Raw genomic sequence first — 18466 nt, forward strand, 5'->3', positions numbered from 1 at the left:
AGGCCCCTGCCCTATGTACACACACTTGCGTACCCTGTCTCTCAAAAAGCAAAAAATGGGTGCCTGGGTAGCTCACTCAGTTAAATGTCCAACTTTGGCTCAGGACATGATCTCATAGTTGGTGAGTTCAAGCCCCCTGTCATCAGGCTCTGTGCTGACAGCTCAGAGCCTGGAGCCTGCTTCAGATTCTCTGTCTCCCTCTGTCTCTCTCTCTCTCTCTCAAAAATAAGTAAACATCAAAAAATTTTTAAAAAGCAAGGAAAACAAAAACAAAAAAAACACAAAATGAGAGTGGGACAGGGGCTATATGACCCAAGAACCATTACTATAAGCTTTGGGATTGGAGGAGGTGCACAAATGCCACTTTTCAGATCATAGAGGAGGCCAGACTTCTAAAACATAGTCTGTATGTATCAGAGAAGTAGTATCAGTCTCAGATGCATTTTAAAAAACACCACTCTGGGGGCGCCTGGGTGGCTTAGTCGGTTAAGCGTCCGACTTTCGCTTAGGTCATGATCTCGCGATTCGTGGGTTCGAGCCCCGCGTCAGGCTCTGTGCTGACTGCCAGCTCAGAGCCTGGAGTCTCTTTCGGTCTGTGACTCCTTCTCTCTCTGACCCTCCCCTGCTCACGCTGTCTCTCTCTCTCCTAGAAATAAATAAATAAATAAATAAATAAATAAATAAATAAATAAATAAAAATAAAAAATAAAAAACACCACTCTGTTCAGGATAGTTTACTACCAGTAGTACTTTCTTTTAAAAGGGTACATTTGGACAGTATAAACCAACTCATAGTGATAATGTTAGCTGTGTTATTTAATACACTGTTGATAACTGCATAGACAGCTGACTGACTTCAAAGAACCAATAAAATTTGGTATCCTAAGAACCAAATAAGACTTAAAATGCACACTAATTAAATGTAAATTATTTATAGACATCGCCTACTTTTGTGAGCCATCTCCTGACTTCTACTCCTGAGTCCCTTCTTTGGTGACACTATTTGTTACTCCTCAGCCCAAATTATATGATTAACTGTGAGGATCATTCTTGGAAGATCATCTTAAAATTTCTCAAAATGACTCAGAGAAATTGTGTCTTGGTATTTGGGAAACATGTCTATGTACATTGTTTCATAGCTGTGTTCTCCCTGTGTGTATTTTTTAAACTAAATTTCTTCATCTGCCTTGAAGTAATGTTGTAACTACAAACCTATAATTTACTCTACTTTTAAGTTCTTCCTTCTGATAAACTTATCTATTCATATTGAGTCTAATTATAGCTCAGGGTGTAACCATGTGTATTATTCATCTGAATGAGTGAGCTTGTCTGGCAACAAGGAGCTGTTGTTGCCAAATCTTTATTGTCATCTGGCCTGAATATATTCTGTTTATAGCTCACTGTCAGCTTCAGGAGAGGTAGGTAAAGAGGATGCGGCAGAGACATTATACTTTAGCTTCATGCTCTACTTCCCAACATATATTACATTTGCAATAAGCTGATATTTTTTTTATTTCATCCTTTTTAAATAAGAGAAATCAAAACTAGAGATAAAATTGAACTCTGCTTCGGGGCACCTAGGTGACTCAGTCAGTATACGTGTTCGACTTTGGCTCAGGTCATGATCTCACACTTCATAAGTTTGAGCCCCGCAACGGGCTCCGTGCTGACAGCTCAGAGCCTGGATCCTGCTTCGTATTCTGTGTCTCCCTCTCTCACTGCCCCTCCCCCACTTGGACTCTATGTGTGTCTCTCTCAAAAATAAATATTAAAAACATTTTTTTAAACTGAACTCTGCTTCATTCCTCATTTTCAGAGCTATCCCATCAATCAGCCTACTTCACCTCTCCTGTTCCCTGCACGACCACTCTCATGAATTTAAATCTTTTTTAGTTCATTTCTTTAAAGACTTGGGCATAAATATGTGTTCACAAACTATATAAAATATTGTTTTATATTTCTAGTTTATAGAACAGGACCATACTGTACATATGCTGCATCTTACTTTCTTCATGTATGATTTTGGTAGACGTTTTTGGCACACTTGTTCTTAATACGAAAATTGGATACATATATAGGAACATATCTAACACATAAGTAAGTTATGAGACCTCGTAATGAAACAGGTAACTCCTGAATCCACATACATACTGAAAAGGAGACCATCACCAGAGCCAGTGCAGCTTCTGGATGCTTCTCCTCCATCTTCTGGTTCTACCCAGGAGTCTACTCTTTTTAACTTTGTTCTCATTCATTTTCTTGCCATACTACATATGTATGCGTCCTCAACAACATATTTTCCTGTTTGGTCATTTTGAAACTTGGTGAAAATAGTATCATATTGTATATATTCCTTTAGAGCTTTTTTTAAAATTTAATATGATATTTTTAAGATTTTCCATCTTAATCAGTATATTTTCACTGTCATGTAGTATTCCTTTGGGTGAATTTATGCCTTTTTCTCTCAGTGGACATCTGTGTTGTTTCCAATTTTGCTCTTACAAATGGTGTTTCCATGAACATTCTTGTATATGTCTTCTGGTGCACATGTGTAAAAATTTCTCTGGGGTATGTACCTAGGAATACAATTGAAATGTAACATAGGAGTATATAGATTCAACTTAAAGTCCACATTCTTATCCAAAGTGATTTAACACATTTCAGCAATATATAGGAATTCTTGTTTTTCCACATCCTCATCAACAGTTGATTTTGTCATGCTTTTATTTTTGCCTGTATATTGTGTAAAATAATATTCAACTGTGATTTGAAGTTTTCATTTCCCTGATTTTAACTAAATTGAATATTTTTCATATGATTATTGGCCATTCATGTTTCTTCTGTTTTAGAAATAACTATATCTTTTATAAAGGATTGCTAGTTTTTTTCTTTTTGATTCATAGGAATTCTTATACTCTGGACACTAGAATTTGGTCAATTTTATGTGATCCAAATATCTTTTCTCAGTTTGTGGCTTGTCATTCTCTTTAGGCAACCTCTTAAACTTCTGACTTTTGCGTTGAAGTGCTTAATCCGTCTACAACAAAGCTTTGTGTATTTATTGAAGTAGAAATCCAGTTTTTCTATTTGCCATATACAAAACCTGTTTTCTTAGCCCTACCACTTCTGACATAGATCAGATTCCTGTGTGTGGAAAAGTTTGAGAATTTTCCTTGAGCTTCCAAACACATTTTAGAATCAAGCTGTCAAATTTCTTTTTTTATAAGTTTCTTTTATTTATTTACTTAGAGAGAGAGAAAGAGAGAGAATCTCAAGCAGCCTCCTCACTATCAATTCAGAGCCCAGTGCAGGGCTCAATCCCACAAACCATGAGATCATGACTCAGCCGAAATCAGAAGTCAGATGCTTAACCATCTGAGCCACCCACGTGCCCTTTCAAGTTTCATTTTTTAAATAACTGGTAGACTTTTGATTGGAATTGGATTGGATCAATATGGGAAAAATTGACATCTGTAGGATGCTGAGTCTCCCTACTCATAAACTTGGTATCTCTCTCCATTTATTTAATTTTCTATGTATTTCAGTGTTTTATAATTCCCTCCAAAAAAAAAAAAACCTTACATATTTTTATGAAACTAATGCATAGGCTTTTTTTTTGTATTTTTAATATGATTACAAGATATTTTAAAATATATTTTCTAATTCTGTTAGTATGTTGAAATTCAGCTGGTTTTTCATACTGATCTTACATCTAGCCACTTTACAAACTCTTATTAAGTTTAATAAATTGTATATAGATTTTTCTGTGTATGTAAGTACTGTAAATGCTCAGAGTTTTATTTTTCCATCTCAATCCATACCTTTTGTTTCTCCTTCCTTGTGTCTTCTATACCTTAATGAATATGATTTCTAATACAATAATGACTAGAAGTGGGTGAGTCATAGTGGGTGACCTTATCATGTTCCTCAATTTTTAAAGGGTATACTTTTGATATTTTACCACTGAATATATTAGTTGCTATGAGGTTTGTGGTGGATACTCTTTACGAGGTTAAAGAAGTTTCTGTCTATTCCAGTTTTGCTAAAAAGCTTCTTTGTCATGAATGGCTATTATTAAAGCCTATTGAGTGCTTTTCCTGTACTCATTGAAATTATCCCTTTTTTCAACTTTAATCTCTTAGTTAAGTTAATTACACTAATACTTTTCTATTATTAAACTATCCTTGCATTCCTAGTGTATATCCTAACTTAAATAAGACAAGTGGTTTTTTTTTATACACTGCTCAACAATGAAGTTTTTGTAAATATAAACTAATTTCAAAATAAGAGTAGTAGCTAAATCTTTGTTGATGATAACATCTTTCCCAAAGGGTTGCCCGCTTTGCTACTGGACATGAGGGGAATTTATGGCTATTAGATATAGGTATTAGCTTGATGTAGCAAAAACAACACCGAAAAGCTAAACTATAATCTCATTTTGTCCTTTTGTTCACCTGAGAGAATGCAATTCATGTGAGTCATGTGGGCCTTATTTTCCTCAGCGAGTTTCTCTGAGACTCAAAGACAGATGTTTACTGCTCATAGCCATGTGGTTACACTTGCTTTCTTATTAATCCATCTTCACCAAACAAACAGGTACTCACTAGGCCCTAAGACAGGGCAAAAATCTATTCCTCAAGGAACTTCTAGGGAGGTACAGAAAAAGTAAATACTTTAAAAATACAATTACAGGGGTGCCTGGCTGGCTCAGTTGGTAGAGCACGCAACTCTTGATCTTGGGGTTGTGAGTTTAAGCCTTGTGTTGGGCCTAGAACTTACTGTAAAACCTTTTTTAATTAAAAACATTGTTATAAAATGAAATGATACATCTTGTTTTCTACAGGCCATGCTATTCATGATACATGAGGGCTGAGGGGACGGAGGTTCTTTGGCTGGAAAAAGAGAAAAGAGGAAGATTCAGATGGGATATGATAGTTGAGCAGAGTTGTATGGATGATGAACATGCACTGATCTCTGTGAACCTCATTTGTATTCTCAGTTGTTAACAGAGAGATTAGACTATCTTTTATTCAACTTTCTTTTCTCTAGTGGCCCTTCTTCCTTCAAAAATTTGTCTCTTTCACTCTATGACCAAATCATCTTTTTTAAGACCTTACAAATAATTTCATGCTTTATTAAACATTTGTGCTTCTGCCTCAGGTCTGTGGTCCTAGGAATCTTGTTTAATAGGTTTAGGATTGTGGATGGCAAAACAGAATCTTCCTGATTCTGTTTTATTAAGTGATACCAACATCTTTTCTTTATAGAGTATTGATGATACTGACAAATGAACCATCATATAGAATTACCCTACTTGTTGTGTTTTATTGTAATTGCTCAATTTATTGTTACCATAAATAGAATTTTTTAAATTTCAGGGTTTACATAATCTCTAAGCACATTTCATTTGTATGTCTTATTTCAGTGCTGGACCCAAAGGAGACAACATTTATGAATGGAGGTCAACTATATTGGGACCCCCAGGATCTGTCTATGAAGGAGGGGTGTTCTTTCTTGACATTACCTTTTCACCAGACTATCCGTTTAAACCCCCTAAGGTCAGTATGAAGTATTCATCCATTTTTAGCAATATGTATTGTTGTATATGTGTATACATATACATATTCTTAAACATACATATCTAGGTATGCATGTCTATTCTGTTAACACAGACAACTTTCCAAGGCTAATTGTATTTAAAAGGAAACAGAATGTGAAAAATTATAGGTTCTTTCCCTACCCTAGCCCCTTACTCATATTTCATTGCTTTTTCTCATCCTTTCTCAGTGTCTCTCCTTTCTGTGGTTTATGTTGTAATGTAACATAAAGCAGCATGTTATGGGTGGAACTAGGTGAGTGAGATTGGTCCTGTGACAGGCCTGGAACCTAGAAAACCAGACGTAGCCTGAAGCTGGAGCCAGAATGAAGCCCAGGAGCCAGACTAATTGCAGACGGAGTCCTGCTATACAAGTCTTAGGGTACCAGCTATGGAGCTTTGAGTTTTGAAAGTTCAGCTGCTCACATGAACTGTACATGTACTAGAATGGAAAGTGTGACCCACAAGGACTTAAAAACGATGCCAAGAACATTTAGTAGATAAGTATTTGTAATAGCTGCCTAATATAAATGACTATTTAATGAACATAGAATTTACAGTTATTTAAGACAAAATTTTACACTTTAAGAATTCTTCACATTCCTTTCTGTTGTCTTTAAGTCAGTTATTTGATGGGTTTTAATTCTTTCTCCACTTTGAAAAGGAAAAGACCCTAAGGATACTGACTCTGCAAATGGCCACCAAAAAAGAATTCTCATTTGACCTGACTTAACCTCACATTGCAGAGGGAAATAAAACTTACTTGAGATATATGTTGGAGTGGACAGTTTTAAAAAGTGAAAATAAGAGTTTACTCCATGAATTTCTGTAATTCCTCTCCCTCCCGCTTAAGTTCATCCACTTTTTTCCCCTTTCTCTTCCTTTCTTCCTTTTGTTCTACTGATGCTTGGATATTGTTTGTTATCAAAAGAAAAGCAACAACTGTAATTTTACCAAAGAAGAAACCAAGGCACAGAGAAACTAAGTAACTGTCCCAGCATTATACAGCAAGCAAATAGTAGTGTCAGTATTTGAACCCAAGAAGGTGGACTCCAAAGCCCATGTTCTTTTTCTGCATTACACAGTACATCTTGTCTAGGCTGATGGACCTGGCGGCACTGGTGAACAACCATACCTGCATTAGGTTGGTTTTCAGTGATGAAGCTGTAGTGTATCTAATATTTATTTTCTCCTTTTACTGCCAGTGATGTGAGGACCTTTATTGGACAGGCTTTTCGGTAGAGGAAGGACAGAGCAGGGAAGAGGAGGAAAAGTTCAGATCAGGGAGGTGTTGTGTGGCCTGTGAGTCTGGTGCAAGCTGTTCTATACGTCTGAAATATGCATCTCAGAAAATGTGTGGGCTTATCCAAGTTCAGCATGACAGAAAGGTGTGGATTAAAGCTAAAAAGGGGGAGCTAATAAGTTAGATAAAATAATTCTGTGTCCAAAAAGGCCTGGATGACTGAAAGGATGGCCCGAAACTAACAGGATGGAATTTAAATGGCTAAATGTGTAGTATTTCGATGAGAATCAGAAGGAAACCATGGTACAAGATAGGAAGGAGAGACCTTACTTCATGTTCATGTAAATAAAACTGTGGGCTTTTAACTGACTAAATTAATTCTTTGGGAACTTAAGATTCCTGAAGCTGTAAGGCGACATTTTTTAGGAGTAAGACCCCAGAACTCCGCACCAGTCGCACTGTATCTGGAGTGCTTCATTCACTCCTGAGCTCTTCATTTTAAGAAGAACAAGAATAAGCTGGGGAAAGAGTCGTCCACGTTCCTGAGCTGCTTCATTAGGTAAAACAGTATAGTAGGCATCTGCTGTGCCAACTCCTTTCTTTTTCTCGAATACCCAACAAAGGGTTAGATGTTCTCTTTCACAGATGAGGAAGCTTAGGTGAGGCCTAGAGAGGTTTCCAGTAATAGACAAGCAAGAATTTACTGAATTCTGACTTTACAGACCATGTACTTTCCACTGTAGACCTGGAGATGTTCACTAATAAATGTAGGACTAGAAGGAATGTGATAACTGTCCTCAGATGTTTCAGGAACTGTGGTGTGGGTTAGGATTTAGACCTTACTCTGGATGGCTGGATGGGACAAATCTAGAAGCAGGAGCGTGTCACTTACAGGGAAGTAGGTGTTAATTCTTATGAGGAAAATCTTATCCACAAGTGTACAGTGTGTTTTTGAATAGCTTGACTTCTGAGACAGTGGGCTTCCCTTTACTGGGAGTAAAAATTTGCCAGTATTTCTGTTTTAAAAAAGCAGAATTAGTACCTGTCAAGAATATTACCAGAAAAACATTAAGTTCCTCCACTGAATGAATTTGATTAAACAATCTCTTAGGACAAAGGAAAAAATCAAACTTTGGTAACTCAGATCACAATTTAAATGCACATTTAAATGTGCACCTGTGGGAAGTCTTTCAAAGCAAATTATCACCACCTAATTTATCAGTTTTAGAAACCAGATTTTGTAGACAGATATGCTATACGGTGGGGGGGGGGGGGCGGGCGGGGGAGTTTGTGTGTGTCTCGAAAGCTGTTAACTAAAACAAACGTTTTTATTATTAATAGTCTTGTACCACGTCCATGCCTTTCTAGTCTCCTCTTATTCTAAATAGTCCACATTTGGCATTGTCTTGGTGTTTTTCCTCTGTTGCCCTCATCCTTTGTTCTTTTTCCATCAGCCTTAGCCACATATTTTGATGAATGAACCATTTCCCAATCCTCTGAAGAATGAACCCAGATAGCAGTAGGTGTCAGAGAGAACTGTTGGTGAGAGCAGAGGTTCACAAATAAACCTGACTGGCTGTCTGATGGTTATCAGATGCCCATACTGTAAAATTATAATATAGCATAATGGGATCCATGAGGTAACTTTTCCCCAAAGTCTTAACACTTGGAATCCTAAGTGACGACTTTAAATGCGCTCATGCTCAAATTAAATACTTCGACGTAATAAGCTGTTTAGCCATGTTTATCAATTTAAAAATATCAGTAAATCTCTACCACTTAAAATGTGGAAAAAAATAAACACTATAGTCCTCAGATATGTCGTGTAAATGCCAGTGGAGTGACATGAATTCCTCTTTCAGCCATAGGAACTTTTGGGAGTAGGACTTCATTAGTTTGAACATCCCACGCTTCACCAGCAAAGTTTTCAAAATCAGACGAGCCATTCCAATCATTTCTTCCAAAATCCGTCTACATTTTAATAAGGCAAGCAAAACAGTTTTTAACTGAGTATGTAATGTTCATTAAATTTTAGTATACTAGTTTTAAATAGGTCAAGTACTAGTTACACTTGCAAATGCTGCATCCCAGTAGAATTCCTACTACATTAATCTTATATAATCAATATATTTATGCTCTTCTCCTAAATCTACAGCACTGTTGTTTGTACAGCATTGTTAATTGTGTCTGTATTATTAACAAGTCTTCAGTTCAATCTTTAGCCATTGATGATAATACTATTTCTGTGGGAAAATATCCATTTAATGAAACTATCTAGCAATAATATATTAGCAATAATACCATTTCTGGTATATTCCCAAAAATTTTTAATACTGTATTTTTATTCAGTATAGACACATATTTCAGTGTTATAATTCAGATATCTATTTATTTATAAGTAGAATTGCTTTTATCTTACATTTTCCTATGCATATTATAGATAATTACTCCTGTGCTCAAAATCTACACTTTTTTATAAGTCCAGTGTGTAAATATTTTAATGTTCTTTACTCTGCAAAGTCTGTATATTTGTTATAGAATAAAAAGTAATTGGAGATAAGTAAAAAGAAAAAATTTAAGTTACATATAATCCTAACCCAAAAATTATTTATGCCATTTTGTATATCTCCTTTGAGACTTTTGTTCTCTGCATATAAATATGTTGCATGCATACTCACAAATATATATGTAAATATTAGGCCATATTCCTCCTGCTTTTAGAATTACTTTTTACCTAATATTCTGTTTTCACCGAACACTCAATATTGTTCAGTAAATATGTAGTTGTATTAGAACTATTGAGGCTACAGAGTATTCCATTGTATAAATATATCAAATTTAATTTCCTGTTATTGGACATTTAAGCTGTTGCCAATATTTCTGTTATAATCAGTGACATGATGAATATCCTTAGAATTACATATTTTGTATGCTTGCATAATTATTTCCTGAGGCTAAATTTGTTGACATGGAACTTCTGGGTAGATAGTTTATATGTGTAAAATTTTGTTAAAGGTTGACAAATTGCCCTCCAGAAAAATTTTACCAGTTTATATCATAGCCATCAACATAGCAAATAGTACAATGCTCCCTTTCAGTCTGCTCAGCTCTGAGGATTCCTAGTCTTTTTTAATCTTTGCCAGAGCAATAGAGGAAAAGCTGTGAGATGTGGAAGTTTTCATATCTACTGTTGTCCAGTTATCTCTCTTTTTGTGAATAATATAAAAGTTTTTCCTTGAAAGTTATACACCAAATAAAGTTAACAAGCATACTTGAAAAATTCGGAAGCAAAGTAATAGGATATATTTTATTTCTATACTGTTTTATTTCTGTATTATTTTTTCTACTAAAAACACTTTGAAAATATCGTGACACCCTGTGTCTGATATTTTGTGTCTCAGAGATCTAATGACATACATGCTACCTTCGTCATGTTAAGTAACAGGTCAGATCTTTGTTTTTACAGTAGAAATGCATAGAGGTAGTCTATTCAGATTTGACTTTTTCTGTCTCCCTTGGATCTGAATATTTTATTTTATAAAAAATAAGTAGGCATTTTAAAACAGATTTAAGAGTAAGAATGAAATCTGGCCATTTGCAACAACATGGATGGAACTGGAGGGTATTATGCTAAGTGACTTAAGTCAATCAGAGAAAGACAGATACAATATGTTCTCACTCACATGTGGATCTTGAGAAACTTAACAGAGAACCATGGGGGAGGCGAAGGGGGGAAAAAGTTACAGAGAGGGAGGGAGGCAAATCATAGAGACTCTTAAATACTGAGAACAAACTGAGGGTTGATGGGTGGTGGGGGAGAAGGGCAAGTGGGTGATGGCATTGAGGAGGGCACTTGTTGGGATGAGCACTGGGTGTTGTATAGAAACCAATCTGACAAAAAAATTATGATAAAAAAATTAAAAACAAAACAGATTTAAGAGTAGGTTGGTAGGTAGGGAAAATCAAGTATGTGTGTTAGTTTAGTGTCTCAGGCAGCCTGTGCACAAGTCAGACCTGCTCTCAGTGTTCATATCTTTTACTGGAAAACATTGTTTTCTCAGGTAATGGCTAGACAGTATTTGCCAGTAGGTAATTTTCCAAAAAGGAATGATAAAATTTGTGCCTAAAATGTTTTAAAAGCTGCATGTATATGTAGAAGTATTTGTGTGAGAAAAAGAAAGCTCTTTAATATTAATAATATCTAAAAGCTTTTTAATACAGTTTTTCATAACAAATTTTATCAATAGATTTGAAAATAAATCTTAGCAATCATTTCAGAGTATATTTTATGTTTTATGGTTTTTAATTTTTTTATACAATCTTAACTATGAGATTGCTTACTAATGAAATGTCATTAAATAAGAGTCTTAACTGCTTTCAGACAATTAGATAATTTAGGTCCATCATATTTTCAAAATCTTTATTTTATTATCCTCATTAGAGTTTAACCTTAAATTGACAGGACAAGGCTAATCATGAATAAAGTAACTAATTAGTTATAGTAAGGACCAATGATATTCAGCATTTGAAAGCCAGAGAGAGATCTATAATTAAAACAAGTTCAATAAGGAGTTCACATTTTATTTCAGTTGGATTATTATTATTGTTATTTTTTTATTGTTTCTATTTTTGCTGTTGCTCAAAGAAGAAAGTTGATGGTGTTTCAGATTTTCAGAAAGAGCAGTGGTTTATGTATGTAAATGCAACTCCCTACTCAGTTGCTCTGACCTTGGGGGTAGAATACACAGCTGTGGAATAATATGAATTAACTTGTTTAACCTGAGTTCATACATTTATATAAAGCCTGCCTGTGGATTAAGTGCTTTCTTACATATTGAATTGTCTTTTTGGCATCTCCAGTTTAACATCAACGGTCACCTCAAACCTAACAGGTCCAGAATCGAACCATTGATTGCACAGCCCTAACCCACTCCTGCCAAACCAGCGCCTCTGGTCTTCTCCGTCTCAATGAATAAGAATTCAAACTCACAGAGTAAATGCACACAAAATGTTGTAAAATCGCAATATACTTTTCAAAATCGCTATCACTCAGGGTACCTGGGTGGCTCAGTAGGTTAAATGTCCTATTTTGACTCAGGTCATGATATTGCAGTTCATGCCCACATCGGGCTCTCTGCTGTCAATGTGGAGTCTGCTTTAGATCCTCAGTCTCCCACTCTCTCTGCCCCTCCCTTGCTCCCTCACTCTTTCAAAAATAAATAAACATATTTTAAAAATCGCTATCACTCTTGACTCAAATACTCTAAGCATACTGATTCCACAGAGCCTTGACATTTGCTCTTCCTTCTGCCTGCATTGTTTTCCTCTGCCTAAAATCCTTGTGGCTCACTCCATTTTCCCCTTCAGGTGTCTGCTCAAAACTTACCTTTTTAGAGAAGCTCTTGCGTGACAACTCCCAACCACCTTCTGCTTCCCATGAGCTTCCCCACCACAACCACCACACTTGATTTTTCTCCATAGCACTTCTCCCTCCTGGCATGAGATATGTCTTTGTCCATGAGTTTATGTTTCCCTTTCTTCGTTTAGTGTGTAAGTTCCTTGAGCACAAGGACTTTGTCTATTTTTGATGTCACTCCTATATTCCAACACCTATAACAATGCCTGGCGATTCAATAGGCATTCAGTAAAAAATTATTGAATTAATTTAATCCGTAGAACTTTGCTATAAAGCAGTATTCTTTACTACTATCACCCCCGCTTTCAGATTAGAAAACTGAGGCTCACAGAGGTTAAGTGGCCCACAGGTCACATGGAAAGTAAGCAACTAAACTGGAATCCAAACCCAGTTCTAACGTGATGCTTTCATTCCCCAACAGTAGAGAAGATTTAAATTGCTCAGGTCCCTGGAAGAAGGAACACTTATATTTTATACTCCAGTATAAGTTAATTATACCCCATCATTCTCTAAAGCAGTTTTTGAGGGGAGGGAGATGAAATTCATCATATGAGGTGAAAGAATGTTAGGAAGACATTTCAAGTGCCTTTCAGTTTGGGCAAGGATCTTTTTTCCAAAGGCACCTGGGGTTTTCTCCACTGTCTTCCTACTTCAAAGACACTGATGTATTAATTCTGTGTTGAACCATAAATAACTGACTTTTGGGTTTTGTTAGCCTGAAGCTAAAGAGAAGTTACTTCCCATTTCACAGGCCCTTTTCACACTTAATTACTGTCAAAGTAGCCTTGTATCGTCAGTGTCATGACTGGGTTACAGTATTACTTGTATCTCATGAGTCAATAAGTTTTCTTTTTTAGTCCATTCTCCTTTATAATAAACCATTTAAAATTGCCAATGCTATATGTTAATGTTGTGTGAAATTTTTTTTAACATTTATTTGTTTTTAAGAGACAGAGCATGATCGGGGGAGGGACAGAGAGAGAGGGAGACACAGAATCCAAAGCAGGCTCCAGGCTCTGAGCTGTCAGAACAGAGCCTGATGCGGGGCTCAAATTCACAGACTGCAAGATTATGAGATCATGACCTGAGCTGAAGTCAGACACTTAACCGACTGAGCCCCCCAGGTGTCCCTGTTGTGTGAAATTTTAAGATGCATGTGATGAGTAAAAATAGATGAAAACAGTGGTCATTGTCTTCCTCCTTTTAAAACAGTATGCATTGTATCCCTTTGTGTGTCCAACCTCAACCCCCAACTACCACCAATTTAAGAATTACTGAGAAGGATTGGATTTTGTCTGTTTGTTTTCAGGGCAAGGAATAGCAACTTTATTTGTTTTAAATCAAATTAAATTTGCTGATAAGCTGAAAGGGAATCAGCCATTTGGCGAGTTCAATTTAGTGATACTTTGTGAGGATTCCTCCTCTTTCTAGTTTTCTGTAGTCTAATGTAGTCCCAGATTTTGGAGAAAGACCTTTAATTTATCATTATTTTCCTTGAAATGCTTCTTGCCCAAGACATCTTTATTTGGGTTGGATGGACTCAGCCACCTACACCTTTGCCCAAGCACACATGGGGTTGTTGTGTAGTCAGCCTCTCTGGCATCTACTCACACACCCCATTAAGAGTCTTGCCGTAGGGGTGAGGGTCTCAAACAAGTATTTTACTGTGTTCCTTTGTGCTCTGTAGTTCCATTCTCTGTGACCTCACTCCAAATGGGAGTTGGTGTTTGTTGATACTACTGTCAGCATAACTGGAAGGAATGGGCAGACCTAAATTCCTTCACAAAGGAAGAAGAAGGATCTTCTTCTATAGGAAGGTTCAGTGAACAAAGGAAACTGGGTGTTTGGAAAATGAGGAACCCTCTTTGCTGTCACAGCCCTGAGAAGATGGCAACTCACTTACCAGAGAGAGGTGGTTTTTCCAAAGAAAAGTTCCCAAATGTTGACAAGTGACACTCTCCCCTCATGAGGGTTTTCTGAAGAGAAGAGGGTGGGGTGGCTTCAAGATGAAATCTTCAGGATCCCAACATCAAAGGGCAGAGATCCACTAGTCCCAGAAGACAAGGTTAGCACTGGGGACTCTCAGAGAAGCACCATGAGTCACAGAAAGTGCAGGGACAACAAGGCAGTGTTGCAGGAATAGTCTTGTGAAGAGGGAAGTTTCTGCATAACTAAGCCAGAAGAAGGTTCAAATTTGCAATTTTCTTACCCATGTAGAAAAGAATCCCTAACGAGAACAGATCATGACCTAGAACATATAGAATGTGTTGATGAAGTGTCTGTAAATTTTAAAACAAATTATTTTCTGTCATCCACTTGGGAAATGAGGTAGGGAAACTGGTACTCTACATGTAAGAAAAACTTGTGAATATTCTTTACGTTATTTAAATGTATTACTTGTTTAGATAGCTAGGTATGTAATGCTGTTTTGTTCATGTTTGGATAGAATGGAGAGATCTATGTTTATTTTTAAGACTACCAGCCAAATATCAACTCTTTTCTGGCAAATGATCAAGTTTCCTTGATTTTTTCCCTTAGAGTTGGATCTAGATCTCTTGATAAGATAGCAGCCTCTTAGAAATTTGCTTAAGCAGGTCCAAGGAAAATTAGGAAAATTAGGGAGGAAGGAATGTTCTCAGTTCCCAGCTGGCCAAGATCAGTATGTAATCATGGCTTGTCACTGAGTTAGGGGAAAGATACGATCAACTGGCCTTTACAAGCATTATCCAGTTTTTCCCTAGAGAAAAAAAGGAGAAACAGAGTCACACAAAAATTAAAGATTATGCATGAAATAGACCTCATGTCAGATAGGTACACTAATTCATACAGGTGTAACTATTCTAAGCAAATACATTTTTCTTATGGTATTTGTATGTTAACAGAAACCTGCCAAAAATTCTTATAAATTCTTATTAGTTGTTATTTAAACTGTTTATGCTAAGGCTAATGTATAAACCAAAGATTTATTAAGCCCTTACTGCTTTCTGGGCCTCGATACAAGAAGATCAATAAGATACAGCCTGGGGACCATGGAGACAAGGAGAGCAACAAGCAGGGACTAATGCAACAGTCCAGGCTAGGAAACGATGAAGGCTGAGCTCTGGGGGTTAAGACAAAGGGAATAGGATGTGAAATATTTTTTTTATTGCTTTATTCACTAAGTACGCGTGTACCACATACCATCCCGTTACTGAACATACAGAAATGCCTCTTTCTTGCAGAGCTCACATTCAAGAATGATAGAACAAGATTTCTCAACTTCAGCATGGTTGGTATTTTGGACAAGATAATTCATTCTCATGGAAGGATGCTGTTTGCATTGTAGGATGCATCGCAGCATCCCTGGCCTCTACTTCCTGAATGCCAATAGCAGTCTTTCTCCCTCACTCTGAAGCCCCCAGTTTGTGACAGATGGAAATGTCTCCAGATATTGTCAGATGTCCTTTGGAGGCCCTAGGGAGATCACCCCTGGTCGAGAAGCAGTATTTTATTTTATTTTCTTATTTGAGTATAGTTGATACAAAATGTTACATTAGTTTCAGGTTTACAACATAGTGATTCAACTTCTTTATATATATTGTGCTATGCTTACAAGGTATAGCTACCATTGGTCACCATATACCACTATTACAGTATCATTGACTACATTCTTTTACATGTACTAAATATCTTGTACATGCTGTATCTTCTATTCCGGTGATTTACTCAGTTTATAACTGGAAGACTGTACTTTTTTTTAATGCTCATTTATTTTTGAGAGAGCGAGCGTGAACATGCAAGCAGGAGACAGGCAGTGAAGAGAGGGAGAGAGAGAATTCCAAGCAGGCTCCACACAATCAGCACAGAGCCTGACACAGGGCTCAATCTCACAGAGCCTGAGATCATGACCTGAGCCCAATTGAGAGTTAAACACGTAACCAACTGAGCCACCCAGGCACCCCTGGAAGACTGTATCTTAATCCCCCCTTCACCCATTTTGTCCATCCCCTGTACCCCTTCCCACTACCAACCATCAATTTGTTTTCTTTATCTATAGATCTGATTCCGGTTTTTGTTTGTTTACAGAAGCACTGTTTTAGCAGTAACATTGGTATCCACTTTTAACTGATCAGAGAGATCGATGAGGACTCCCCAGTTTCTAATCTGAGTAACCAGGCGGGGGCTATGTTTCCAGGAGGAAAATGCAGGACATTTGGCTGGGAAATGTTCATTAGGCAGCTTTACAGATCTGGAATTCACGTAAGGGATCTGAGCAAGAGATACAGGTTTGAGGATTGAAACCCTAGAATAAATGACCTCACCCACAGAAATATGCAGTTTTGAACCAAAACTGAGTTTTTGAAGCTAAAAATTTCCAGAATGGGTTTCCCAAAGGAAAGACTGACAATTGAAAAGAGTAGCAAAACTCACATTTTCTCTTTTTCCATATGTTCTCAGTATTTGAGGATTGGAGGTTATTTTCCATGCAAGAGTACACAGTAATGCCTCACAAAATATCATATTCTTATTTTAAAAAGACTCATCTGTTAATAACTCATAACAACATGAGTAATTACACCAGTCAAACAAACTTATCTTCCCACAAGTGCCTAAATAAGGCCTAAAATAAATCAAAATAATTACTCCTGCAAGGGAATGGACTAAATGACCTTCTTCAAGCTCTCCTTGAGCCTTGTTTCAGCTCCAAATTCTACTGACATCTTGGTGGTTATGGAGAGTTGTGTAGTAGACATCTTACTGTATTTTTTAATGCCTAGTATTTTATGCTAACATTAGGTTACATTCACTATCTTACTTGATCCTTTCACTTTGATAGGTAGGTTTCATTATTACAGGAAGCTGAAACCTTTAAGTAGTCATTAGCATGAAAGAGCTTAAAAGTGCCAAGGCCAGGATTAGAACTCCTGGCTTCCTTGTGAGACCGAACCCCACATCGGGTTCCATGCTGACAGTGCAGAGCCTGGTTGGGATTCTCTCTTTCTCGCGCACGCGCGCACTCTCTCTCGCTCTCTCTCTCTCTGCCCTACATTCTCTCACTCTTGCTCTCTCTCTCTCAAAATAAATAAATAAAAATAAATAAGTAAACAAAGAAATCCTGGCTTCCTGATTTCCATTCCAGCTATCCTGACCCTTTATGTCTGTAGTAGCTAAGGTGGAAGTGATCTTTGCTAAACACCCAACAATCCAGTGTATTGCCAACAGCCATACTTTAGATGACCCCTCGCATTCTTTTATGTAGTTGATGGAAAACATCCATCTTGCTTTTGTTTTTGTGAAGAATTGTGTTAAATAAGGCATTTGCAGTATTACAAATTTATGTATGTATGGTGTATTATATATATTTATAATCTCCCTATACATACTCACTAATTTATTTCACTGTCTATCTCTTTGGATTATAGAAGACAATAGTTTATACAGTAAAAATAATACATAAAGCATATGTTTAAGTTTTTGACATTATTTTCTTCATTTCCGCATTTTTTCTTCCCTTCTTACCTTAAAACATCACCTCTTTGGGGCACCTGAGTGGCTCAGTTGGTTAAGTGTTCGACTCTTGGTTTCAGCTCAGGTCATGATCTCACGGTTCGTGGGTTCAAGCCCCGCGTCGGGTTCTGTGCTGACAGCTAGCTCAGAGCCTGGAGCCTGCTTCAGATTCTGTGTCTCCCTCTCTCTCTGACCCTCCCCTGCTCATGCTGTCTCTCTCACTCGGAAATAAATAAGTAAATAAAGAAACAAACATTTTAAAAAAGAGTCTATTTCTGGGGTTTTTTGTTCATTCATTTGCTTTGTCTTTAGGATTTCACATATAAATGAAATCATAGAGTAATTGTCTTTTTCAGTCTAACTTATTTCACATTACTATAATACCCCTTAGGCTCATTTGTGTGTGTGTGTGTGTGTGTGTAATCTTCTTTATACACACACTTGGGCTGATTCTGAATCTTGGCTACTGTAAGTAATGCTGCAGTAAACATACAGGTGCATATATCTTTCCAATTAGTGTTTTCATTTTCTTTGGATTAATAGTAGTGGAATTACTGGATCGTATGGTATTTCTGTTTTTAATTTTTTGAAGAACCTCCATATTGTTTCCCACAACGGTTGCATCAATTTACACTTTCAGCAGAGTGTACAATTTACAGTTATAGTAAACATTCTTAACTGGTGTGATATCTCATTCTGATTTTGATTTGCATTTTCTTGATGA

The 18466-nt window shown here is 36.8% G+C and overlaps 1 protein-coding gene across 1 annotated transcript in view; it reads left to right on the forward strand.

Annotated features, from left to right (window-relative positions):
- Positions 1–18466, forward strand: part of LOC120246923 (ubiquitin-conjugating enzyme E2 E2) — a 384786-nt gene that overhangs the window by 295024 nt on the left and 71296 nt on the right. Inside the window, exon 4 of the mRNA XM_039254577.1 lies at positions 5426–5558. Coding sequence (XP_039110508.1) covers positions 5426–5558 — 133 coding nt within the window. The remainder of the gene's footprint in view (positions 1–5425; positions 5559–18466) is intronic.

The sequence above is a fragment of the Hyaena hyaena genome, unplaced genomic scaffold, assembly GCF_003009895.1.
Source record: "Hyaena hyaena isolate Hyena2069 unplaced genomic scaffold, ASM300989v1 scaffold_494, whole genome shotgun sequence".
NCBI lineage: Eukaryota > Metazoa > Chordata > Mammalia > Carnivora > Hyaenidae > Hyaena > Hyaena hyaena.